The 12,657-nt window shown below is 30.9% G+C and overlaps 1 protein-coding gene across 1 annotated transcript; it reads left to right on the top strand.

Annotated features, from left to right (window-relative positions):
* The first annotated feature begins 1,497 nt into the window (after nt 1-1,497).
* On the top strand, nt 1,498-11,918 carry LOC126740481 (histone deacetylase 3). Its single transcript, XM_050446512.1, has 4 exons — nt 1,498-2,226; nt 6,693-6,881; nt 6,934-7,621; nt 11,221-11,918. The coding sequence occupies exons 1-4, from the start codon at nt 2,025-2,027 to the stop codon at nt 11,432-11,434; spliced, it is 1,293 nt and encodes a 430-aa protein (XP_050302469.1). The 5' UTR covers nt 1,498-2,024; the 3' UTR covers nt 11,435-11,918.
* Nucleotides 11,919-12,657: the final 739 nt, after the last annotated feature.

Genomic DNA, 12,657 nt, shown 5'->3' with positions numbered 1-12,657 from the left:
AAAATGGAATTGGCACCTTCGACAATTTTATTTCGCAACTCCTCTAAATTTGTTGGCCTACTAAATTCATGCTTGTAAATGGTCTGCTTAAGGTAACCCCACAGATAAAAGTCATTTAGAGACAAATCTGGAGATCTAGGAGGCCATTTAATATCGCCAGTCCCACTAATAAGGCGGTTAGGAAAAGTATTTGTTAAAAATTCTTTTACCCTAGCCGCGTTATGAGCAGGACAGCCATCTTGTTGAAAATAAACCGATCCCAGGTCTACATCAGGTAGGATTTGAATGGCAGGAAGAACTCGGTTTTGCAGCAATTCAAGGTACTTTTGGGCGTTTAAAGTGCCATCAATAAAAAATGGCCCTATAACATTGTCGCCCAAAATACCTGCCCAAACATTCAATTTGTGAGGATACTGGGTACGAAACTAAAAACTTCTGTGCTCGTTTTCCTGAGACCAATAACGAACAATGGAAGGATTGTGTTTTCCATGTAATGGAAAAGAAGATTCATCAGAAAACAAAATATTTTTTAAAAAATATTCGTTTTCATTTGCGTTTTCTATCATGGTTTCACAAAATTCCATTCTTCGCCACTGGTCTTCAGGAAATATTTCCTGAGTTTTTGAATACTTGAAACATTTGTACCCATATTTTTTCCAGATACGAGCAATAGTTTTATTGCTCCTTCCCAGTTCCTCTCCAACACTTCTAGTGGACCGTGTCGAATCAAGTTCTAGGGTACTGCAAACCATTTCTTCCCGCCGTTCTATATCCTGGACCACTTCAACAGGTGGTTCTTGACGTTTTGTGTGGCATTTTTTACAATCTTGAAGACAAGGTGTCTCAAAATTTGTAACCACATTTAAACCTGTTTTTGCACAAGGAATCGGTCTATTCTCAAATGCCACTGAAAACAAATCTCTACATTGTACTGCCGAATTGCCTCCATAAAACCATTTAATTAGTTGAACTAGAGGTATAAACAGCCATAGTGAAAAAAACACGAAAATAACGCTCAAAAATTATTAATGCAACGTGCGGTAACACAGCAAAGTGAGGTCTGCTGACTTCCTGAATCAAATAAAAGGCTCAAACTTAGAAGATTGAAAATGAAAATTGTGAAATTCTCTCTTTCTTCTACCCAACCAATCGGTTTTATATCGGCGGCTTCAAGAAGTTAGTCACCTACTTACCGCAGAAACGAGATAGAACGTGTTCCGTGTGTTACAACCAGTTTAAATTGTTTTCGGTAAATTGTGTTTATTATTGATTTACTTGGGCGATAATAGAATATAGATAGATTAAAATCAAAGCCAAACAAATGCCAAGCGAACAGAGAACTTTCTACAACTGTTTCGGATTTGCTCACTGGAGGAGAAACGAATTGCGGCCGAACGAACACGGAACTTTCGTCGTTCGTTCGCTCAGTGAGTACGCACCTTAAGGCTGTCCCAAAATCATTCTCTAACCAAGTTTACACGACGTCCGAAACGTTTGCCAACATTAGCCATTAATGGAGTGTAATTGGTCGTTTTTACGTTAACACCAGCAATATGATAATTCCAATCTTGAAAATTCTCAAAATTATATTATTTAGATTTTAAAAAAATATATTTACAAGAAAATTCAAAGGAAAAGAAATGTACACGTATCTCTAGGAGAATTTCATGGTTAGGTATTACGACCATTACAACGGTTCAGGACCTCCCTATAAACGTAATAAAAGTCCAAGCCCACAACAAAACAGAATTAATTTTGGATATTATTTATCAATTTTATCATACAATCCATATAATATACAAATCTTAGCTTCTTTTTACACTCACTCTATTATAAAACACATTTTCCTCTTATGCACGTACACTTCTATTGTGATGGCTTACAAATAGCCAGTTTATTCTGGGCATGGATATTATAGACGATCGTTTCCAACTTACTCAGCGATTATTTGTCGTTTTCCTCTTTTTATTATTCGTCTGGATTTGTAGACAAATTGTAGAATTTAACCAGGTCAGTCTTTAACAATGAAACAACGAGTTTCTTACTTTTTCAATCCTGACGTGGGCAATTTTCACTATGGAACTGGTCACCCGATGAAACCACATCGACTAGCAGTCATCCACAAACTTATTTTAAATTATGGTTTGCATAAGCATATGCAGGTTTATAGACCCTACATTGCCAGTTCCCATGATATGTGTAGGTTTCATTCAGATGAGTATATTGGTAAGTGTAATATAGTTCAATATTGTTTATAGTAGTGCATGTTTTATATGTGGCGAGGAATAAATTAAGAGGATGTGACTATGATTACACGACATAGAAGCGATCTCCGTATTCCATTGCATAATTCAGCTTACTATGAAAGAGGTTCTCATTATATGGCCATCAGGGCTTATAGAATGCTACCTGCTGATATTAGAAGCATTGAATCTACAGTCGAATTTAAAAAAGCTGTTTACCACTGGTTGCAGATTAAATGTTTTTATAATTTTACTTTTGAATAATAATTTTAACTTGTTAGATATTTAGAATATTTATTTTAAATTTTGTTATTTTGTTTATATAAGTATATTGCCTCTATGAATTCTAGATAAGAAAAATTAATGTACCCCATGGGAGCTAGATCCTCCTTTGTATGACGTTGCTTTGTCGTCCTGTATACGATTTTGTTGGCAAATAAAGGATATTATTATTATAAGATACAGTTATTTTTTCTAAGTAAGGCCTACATTCAACTTCTTTATAGTTCATAACTAACAAAGCAATTCAAAGAAAAACTATATAATAGATATAAATATCTAAATAGAATAAAATGTTTATTGATTTACTTTCCGTTTTAACATTTCAGAATCTAGGATTTTTATTGCTAAAAGAATCGGTTAGTCATTTTTAATCTAGTATTCAATTTTTACTTACAGTAAATGGAAGATTGAGCAAGTGCTAATGACAACTAAAACTTTATTTAGTATTAAAGACAACTTTTGAAGGATCTTAAAGTGAAGTTAAAGAAGTTTGAAGGGCTCCACTTGCAGTCCAGGCACTTATATTACTGAATGTTTAAGTATACTCTTATTTGTTCAATAAAATGGTATACCTATAAAAGGATTCATGACTTTTCATTGCCATTGTGAGTGTGAGTGACTTTGTAAAGTAATTTACTATTTTCAAAGGGTTCAAACAAATTATCTTTTCTACTATTTAGCTTCTCTAATTTCTCCATCTCTTGAAGTACAGAATATATGATTTGTTCAGATAGAATTCTCAATTTATAGGTTATAATTTGTAAATCATTTTGAACCTAATAATTTGGTGAACATAATGGACCGGCATATTCAAGGATAGACCTGACAAATGGGCAATACAAAGCCTTAAAACAGTAAATACCAATAAAATCTCTTAAAGCAGACCCAACTAGCAATTTTAGTTACGCCTACAACATTGTTTGACTATATTACTTTATTCAAGTAATAACTCGGTAACTGGTACCAAAAAAATATCTTATTAGTTTAAATAACTGCCAAGTAAAAAATAGTAGTAAGAAATACATAATATTAACTTAATAATTGACTATATAGTAATTATTACTTTGTGGTAACTCTGATGGTAGCTGATACCGCTTAGCGACCTGACCTAATTACCTTTACAACATCGTTACTATAAAGTAGAAAATATTGGTCGGTGGGAGGATTAAATGGGAACTTTTAAGTAAGCGCGATTACAAAGTTAAATTTCAAGTTCTTGCGACTACATAGGAACATCAAAATATTACCACACAGTAATACACTTTGAAGTAATATTATCAGTAACAAGACCGAAATAGTTACCCTTATTTCTTCTTTAAAGTAATATTTACCACCTTGGCTATTAAAGCAAATTACCTTTAAGTAATTATTTCTACTATGCAGTAAAATATACTTTATAGTAGCATTTTTTTGAAATAATTTACTTATTCCTAAGTCATTTTTACTTTGAAGTAACAAAAGAAACTTCTTGGTAACTAACAACAATTCGCCATATTTTTTTTAATTATTTGACTCCATTTTGTGAAAAGGTATTGCACGATTTTATGAATTTGCTAAAATCGGAATACTTTTACATTTTATGCAATTTTTATTAAATTATAGACTTCTTATATTCATAAGAGTAAAGAGGAGTGAAAAAAATTATCTACCTTCTTTAAGAAATTAAATTTAAATATTTAGACTTTTACTTTTTAGACTTTTTGTTAAAAGTCATTATTTTTATGAGGCGTTCTTTATTTTCGTCCTATATTGCCTATCTTTAACAGTAAAATTTGCTTCGTTTACATTTTTCCACTCCGGTAAGCGATAATATCAGCTATATTAAATAAATACAATATGAAGTAGATTCACCCCGATACAACGCCATCACTTAGAATAAAGACGGACATATAAAATTATTTGTGTTGACAAAGAAAGAGAATCAAAATGTTTGCATAATATTGTCTCAGTAACTTTTTAGTAACTAGCACTGCACAATTACTACTTTATGACATCCCGAAAACCACTATGGGACGTTAAAAAGAAGTTCCCGGGACGATAGAATTACGTATTTGCTACAGCAAAATCCTTCCCAATTTTGGTAAAAAAGTGGTAACAGAACGGTGCCTAAACGGTTCCCGCGACTAGTAACCACAACTTGAAAGTATTGTTTATAGTCGCGATTACGTAGCTGTTGCAAAAAATGCTAGTTGGTTAAAACCCAAAAATTTCATAGCTCTAATCTATGTTTTAATTAATTTTTAAATTTGTCAACTTTCCCACATTTTTCATGTAAACTGCTTTTAAATTTTCTACCTTATCAATAAATTTAAATAGTGATTGTTTTTACTTACTAACTGTAAATAAGAGAGGATTTTTTTATATTAAAGATAAAAAGACACTTAAAATTAGCATGTTATGTAAAAAAAAGGAAAATAGCCAAGAAAAGCATACCCATTAATTAACTTAATGTATAAAAAACCAACCTACTTGCATAATAAGATTTTGTTTTTGCTTTAGAGGGCTAAGGCAGTCTAAGTAAGAGAAGCTACATCAGATCAGATCCTTATGGGACCCCATAAATCACTTCAGAGCAGACATTAATAATTCTAATGGTTTGGAGAGTCTGACTAATAAAGGTTTACAGTCCAAGTAGGCAGAAGATATTTATTTATACAGATTCTGGGGTCCAAAAAAAGCAAGCAAACAAAACTCAATTTTTACCATGAAACTCAAAAATTTGTGCACAGAACAACTTTAATAAGACAAAGCCATTCCAAAAATGTTTTAACAATAAAGGATAAGTAAATGTACTTAGAACACCCAGAAAAATATTGAAAAATCCTAGAATACTCCTGGTTTTTCTATCAATATTCCTACTAAGGATACTTTTACATTTTGATAATATCTGTGATTTAAAAAAGGCAACTTAATAGGACATTTAAAAAATATTCTGTATGAATAAATAGAAATCTATTTTACACAGTCATGTATGTATTTTTGCATTGAACACAATAACAGTAATAAAGAAATCATTAAAAAGAAAAAAAAAGTTAATACTGAAGTGTTCATAAAAAAAATAATTTGAAATATTTATATATTAATATCATTTATTGGTTTCAAAATATTTTTCATATCATTATAAGAAACGTCATATTTTATTTTAAGTTATTTATTATTGTTATTATTTTCATAAATCTTTACCAAAATCTGTAAGATTAAACAATATTCTGAAAATTCACATTTCTGAGATCTAATATATTGAATTATGAAAATTGATATTATGAAGCATGAAATGTATGCAGATAAGTGATTATTAGCCAATAATTAAAATTTATAATATGTATAACATTTCCAAGGGCCATATTTATTTTTATAGATCAAAAATTTGAGTTGGAATGCTGTAGATGTAGATGTACGGTCAGCCCAGACTTAAAAGATAATTATTTAATGCCATTTAACAGATCTTGTCATCAGAATTAATCAACCCTTTGTATTTCTATTTAATGATACACAACAGATAGTATAGAGTAATATTTTATTTTTTTTCATAATTTCATATTCTCTTCTGGAGCACAACTGACTTAAGTTGCCGTGTGCACCTTGACTAAAAGTATAGAGAATAAGGAAGGCAACATAAAAAAATAATATTAATTACTTGTTAGTGTTATTACAGTAAATTATTAAATATGGTAAGTTGGGAACTGTGGAATTATTACACTATGAAAAAAATTAAAATATATGTCTTGAAAAAACAAAGGTGGAATACACAATTACCAAAATAAATTAGAAAAACAAAGAATACATGCACAGTAGAAAAATAAACGCATTAAAACATGATATTTCACGATAATTGGAAGCAGTTTGTATATCATATCAAGAATGTTAAATATTTTTGGCAAGATAAATGTATCTTTGAGCTAAAGTAAATAAAGCCTTTGGATTGATAAGCATGTTGTTCTTAACTGATCCTAATCTTGTTCCTATATTATGAAGACCAACAGAATGATGAAATTTTCTATTTCTAAAATTAAACTTACTTACGTTTTTAACATACAATGCCTTATATTGCGTAAATCTGCCTCTTTAAAAGTCTTATGCTTAAACAACATAGTTTTAACACCAAATCTTTGATAAATACCATCATTTAAGATATTCTTATTCTGTGATTATTATTTCTATTTTCAGACTTTTTACAAAAAGTTACCCCACAAAATATCTCGTCATTTACAAAACATCTGAGCCACTACAATGTAGGTGACGACTGTCCAGTGTTCTACGGACTCTTCGACTTTTGCTCAATGTATACCGGAGCTTCGCTAGAGGGGGCCATGAAGCTTAACAACAACGACTGTGATATCGCCATAAATTGGTCCGGTCAGTTTAACCAAATACCTTTCATTCCCCTTAAAATATGTCTTATTTTTAGGTGGTTTACATCACGCGAAAAAATCTGAAGCATCTGGTTTCTGTTATGTAAACGACATAGTTATTGGCATTTTAGAATTACTCAAATACCATCCGAGAGTGCTTTACATTGACATCGATGTCCACCATGGAGATGGAGTGCAGGAAGCGTTCTACCTTACAGATCGCGTTATGACGGTTAGTTTCCATAAATATGGAAATTATTTCTTTCCTGGAACTGGCGATATGTACGAAATTGGTGCTGAAAGTGGCAGATATTATTCTGTCAATGTACCATTAAGGGAAGGTATAGATGACGCGAGTTATTGGCAAGTGTTTAAACCCGTAATTTCTTATGTTATGGAATTTTATCAGCCTACAGCTATCGTTTTACAATGCGGCGCAGATTCTTTGGCGGGAGATCGATTAGGATGTTTTTCCTTAAGTACAAAAGGGCATGGCGAATGTGTTAAATTTGTCAAGAGTTTAAATGTACCAACACTAGTGGTAGGAGGTGGCGGATATACACTTAGGAATGTTGCAAGATGTTGGACCTACGAGACCTCTCTGCTGGTAGACGAGCAGATTTCTAATGAGCTTCCTTATACAGAATATTTTGAGTTTTTTGCTCCGGACTTTACGTTGCATCCAGAAGTCGTCACTAGGAGAGAGAATATTAATAGTAAGCAGTATCTTGAAGCAATAACAAAGTAAGTACAGCATTAACAAAACAAATATTTGTTATATGAAATTAGGGACTTTTTTAGTGTAAAAAAAAATAAAGAAATAATAATAAATCAACTAAATTTACCATTTAAAGCTATAATCTTTCTAACCAGTAATTTTATTTATTTATTTACAAACTCAGTAAAAAACCAATTATAGAGTAGTTTATGAAGCAAGTAAATAATTTACAATATTTCTATAATACTATTTGTCTTAAATAAGTAATTGATGAATTAAAAATATCATATTTACTTTCCAAATTATTGTAGAGGCGACACATGGATATTACAGGAGAATTTAGGTAATAGTTGGTTCGAGCACGCTCCGCAGTAAATAGCAATGGACATTTCGTCCGGTACACAGGTACATTAAGAGCTATCATACCCAACAAATTGGGATCGTCTATTTCGCTTCTAATTAATTTGGACAAAAATGTCAACTTCTCCTTTCCAGGCTCACCAAATTAAATTTATCTGTTATCTCCAATTTGGGAATATGCAGCTCATACATACCTGTATCATTGTAGTTAATATATCTTAATAGTCTGCACTCTCTTGATATTTAAAATATGCAGGTTGTAACAATGGAACAATACTCCAAAATGCTCCTTACGTATGACACATAGAGAGTTCTAACTCAGTATTGGTAAAACTCTTACAACTTCTTACCATAAACCCATATAATTTTGTTGCCTTGTATAATGGTTGTAATGTGATCTGTGTAGGTCTAGGCCTGATGATGCTCCGACAGGAGCGAAACACGTGTAGCTTTTAAGCTTTTTTTAAGAAATTATATAGATTGGATGAGACCGTGACTTTGTGTCCTTACCTTTGTTTTTGTTTGGTCTCTTAGAGAAAAATGGATGATACGTTGCTATTTGTATAAAGGTGTAAATATGAGTTTTAAAATTGGCATCAAAAGTAACACCCAAATCTCGGATTTCATCAAGATAAAATCACCCCATTTATGCTAAACTGATATTGAATTAAGATATTTTTTCGGGAAAAACTTACTACATAGCATTTATTTATATTAAAATGTAATTTGTTAGCTACAGCCTAAGAAAAAATATTATATAAGTCTTTTTGGATCATTTCACAATCTTTAACATTATTAATTTTCACATAGTTTCATGTCATCTGCATACAACAGAATTTTAGAATTAGTGATTACTTTTAGGTCATTGATAAACAAAATGAACATTAGGGGTCCTACATTTGAGCTCTGTGGCACACCAGATGAGGCAAGAAAAGAATCTGAGTGATAGCCCTTGATGACAACTTTCTGACGTCTATTTTCTAAATATGAGTGCAAGAATCGTACCAAATGATTGCTAAAGCCATATTGATATTCGTTTTTTTTTTAATTATATGCCATAATATACTAAACTACTAACTTATTTTATAAAAGCAATACAGATCTTGAATCTGGAAACAATCATTACCTTTGTAGAACCTGCAAAAACAAGCTGATGCCTCCTAACAATAAATTCCATGAAAGATAATTATACACATATTGTTCCAGTAAATAACAATTCTACGAATTAACATGTCAATATAGTGATACCACAGCATAAAGAAACCAGCAGTCGCACTTCAATAAAAATACATTGGCTTGAATAAGCGAATTCGGTGCATGTGTACTAACGCAGGCGAGGCATTTTTGCTTATAGTAGGGATGCCGCTGACACTCGCTACGGTCCACGCGGCTTTTGCCTTGGCTAGAGCCGGACTTAAACATTTTTTTAGATGTTATTATCTTGTAAAATAAAAATACCTACATAGTACAAATATTGATTTTTTAATATAAATAAAGTTCATACATTAACAAAATATTTAAACAAAAATAAACATCGCATTTCTACATCTAACAACGACGATATAGAAGAATACGTGCAGGAAGTTAATTAGGTATGTACCATAAATTTAAGAGACCATTCTTTGAGTAATTTTAAAACAAAAAGTTCATATAAACATATTTCCAGAAATTCTTCGTTCTCAATATACAGGGTGTTAAAATTTAACAACAACTAAAATATATGCCACTGACTTTTGTGCAATTTTTATTATGTTCTGTGGATTATACAAATAAAACTTTTCAGCCTCTTGAATTTTTTTCATATCTTGCTTAGTTAATAATAAATTCCAAATGAAACTTTTCCCCAAATTCCTTGAGTGATCCAGGGATATGCAATTAAGTGGACTTTTTTTTTCTCGAAAAATAAGCGAGATACGAAAAAGTTGTATCTGTATTTGAGTAAATCAAATAACATATTAAAAATGGCATAAAATTGAGGTGCCCCAATTTTTTTGCCACAAATATTTCTTCAGGTCCCGTTCGAGATTACACTGGACCTAATAAATTTAATCATGTTAGGGGTAAATTAGCTCCTTAATGTTATAAATAACACCGCCAGAGAACTTGCGGACCTATGTTCATATGAACTTTTTGTCTTAAAATTACTCAAACAATCGCCTGTTAAATAATTTATGGTACATACTTAATTAACACCCTGTATAGTAACGCTTTTAGATTAACATCTGACTACATAGTAGTTTAAGGATAACTAATTATACAAATAAAGTAATATTTCAAAACAAATAGAAACTCTTAGGCCAATAAATAAAGACAAATAGTTGGCAACAATTCAAAACAATTCTAACATCTGCGAATTTTTGTTATATTATTAAGTACCAACTAAAGTAAAAGTATACAATTTTGCAACTCTTTTAAATATGGCAACACTGTTAAAATGGCAGAAATATAAATAATGTCCTTAAAAATCAAAAAAAATAAATATTACATTGCTGCAATTTTAATTGATGCTTAATTATGTTATTTAAGCCATACAGCCAAATTTGCAGCTATTAAAAACTTTGGCAAAGTCAATTATTTTGGTTCATTAATAATTTTTGACATACCCGTCTTTTAATACAAAAGTTTTTATAAAAAACGCTACGCTTTGTAAAAATGCTATTAAAATAGTCACTAAGTACGGCGCTGAACTAGGCGATACACCTATGAACACAGTTCGATAAACAGTGAGCTCGGCATCCGGAGAACATGGCTGCGGCATGGCTAAGGATGCTATTAGTTCGCTTACATTTTCGAGCGGAGTGAGACTGCTGGTTTCTTTATGCTGTGGTGATACCAAAGAAGTACATAACTATTGCGCTATATAGCTACTCTCTCTAATCTTCAAAAGCTGAAATCCTGGTGTGACTCAAATCTTCTTCTTCTGAATTTGACCAAAACTAACGTTTCGTCTTTTAGGGACATCCTATTATCCAAAATATTTCCATTGTGTAGCTCTGAGGCAAAATTTTTGGGTGTTGTTATTAATAAACTAAGCTTTAAGCCTCATATTGAATTCACTTCAAAGAAAAATTGCATTTGCCTGCTATGGAGTGAGAATCACAGACTATAGACAGATAATATAGACGCTTTTTATCTTTCTCTTGATAGTTGTAGCAAGACAATTCATAACTATACATTAATATATAACTAGCTTAATAGTTTCTGTAAATGTCAAGTGCGTAAATATAATATGTATTTATTTGTCACCTCTTAATATTTTTTTTAGGTTTACGTATGACAACTTAAAAATGTGTCAGCATTCACCCAGCGTTCAAATGTTTGACGCACCAGGACCCGCCATTCCCGAGGAGGTAAAAGTGAAAGAAGAAGAAGATCCAGATGTAAGAATCAGTCAAGAGTTGGAAGATAAAATGGTGGAGCCCAAGAATGAGTTTTACGACGGGGATAAAGATAACGATAAGGAAGACGTTAAGCCTTAAGTTTGAAATGTAGGATTTAGGGCTCAAATTAATTTTGACTTTATTGTATTATTATTATTATTATGATAAGTTTAAAAATGCATTTTTTATATTGTGGATTTATTAATTTTTAATATAGGTTCTTATTAAATTGACAATTTTCAACTTTACTGAAATGAATTATTGTAATATATTTTTTTTTTTAATTATAATTAAATATTGCCTTGCACAAATTTATCTTTCAAGTTCTAGGGTTTAGGTTTAAAATATATAGAGTTTAAGATTTAATTAAATTATAATTTTATTGTATTGTAAACTAATGTAAGTCTCAAATATTATTTTATTTTTATTATTTTTTACATTATGGTAGCAATTTTTGCGTAATTTTTATTATGATTGTCAATTTTGGTGGTAAATGCAATTTATATTATTTATTTGCTTTTTTTAAAGATTCCTTTATACATAATTTTTACATTATTAGATTACATTTTACTAACAACTGAAATGTCTTTTATTTTGCAAAACCTACGTAAAGATAAATGCAACTTTCAGTATGTTGAAATTCACAAAGACTTATACAACATAAGATGTTTATTTATGCTGACATTAATATATTTTCAATTTTTATGAAATTTATATATCAAAATGCAAGGTAATTTTAGAGATACGCGGATCAATATAATTAATAATTTGAAACACAGAGCTTTAAAAGTGTCACATGGCAGCCTTTACAATAAAAATATAAATAACATCAAAAACATAAAAAATAGCTACCCAGCTAAGTTGATTAATAGAAATTTAAAACAAGAACCAGCTTAATTTTCATAATCAATTATCAGAAAAGGCTTAAAAAAATTCCATACGTCAAGATTAGCTGGTACTCTAAATAATGAGGTTTTCAAAATCGCGTTTAAATGTGAAAATACCCAAAAGACTACAAAGTGGTGTTTACAAAATTCCATGATCTGATTTTCAGGATGCATAGGTCACACAGGTCGTTATTTAGACTAAGGACAATACAAAAACAACGTTAACAAAAAGCAAGGCACTGATAACTGGACGTAGTTATGCATAACGCGACCAAGCGCCAGAATAACAATTGTGGGAAAACACAATTAAGTTTCGAATGCCCTTAAAAGTCGATAAAATCTAATACAGATCTAATTTTCGCAACCTATATCCAAGACACTATTTCAAATTATACTATGTAAGCTTTTAGCAAAAAATAATAAAGTTTAGAAGTT

Source organism: Anthonomus grandis, chromosome 9, assembly GCF_022605725.1.
Source record: "Anthonomus grandis grandis chromosome 9, icAntGran1.3, whole genome shotgun sequence".
Taxonomy (NCBI): domain Eukaryota; kingdom Metazoa; phylum Arthropoda; class Insecta; order Coleoptera; family Curculionidae; genus Anthonomus; species Anthonomus grandis.
Note: the sequence above shows the minus strand (reverse complement) of the source record. Positions and strands in the feature narration are given on the sequence as shown.

Coding starts and splice junctions, on each gene's coding strand:
- LOC126740481 (XM_050446512.1), top strand. CDS start 2,025: ATGAAACAACGAGTTTCTTACTTTTTCAATCCTGACGTGGGCAATTTT. Junction 6,882..6,933: donor TATCGCCATAAATTGGTCCG/GTCAGTTTAACC, acceptor TCTTATTTTTAG/GTGGTTTACATCACGCGAAA. Junction 7,622..11,220: donor TATCTTGAAGCAATAACAAA/GTAAGTACAGCA, acceptor TATTTTTTTTAG/GTTTACGTATGACAACTTAA.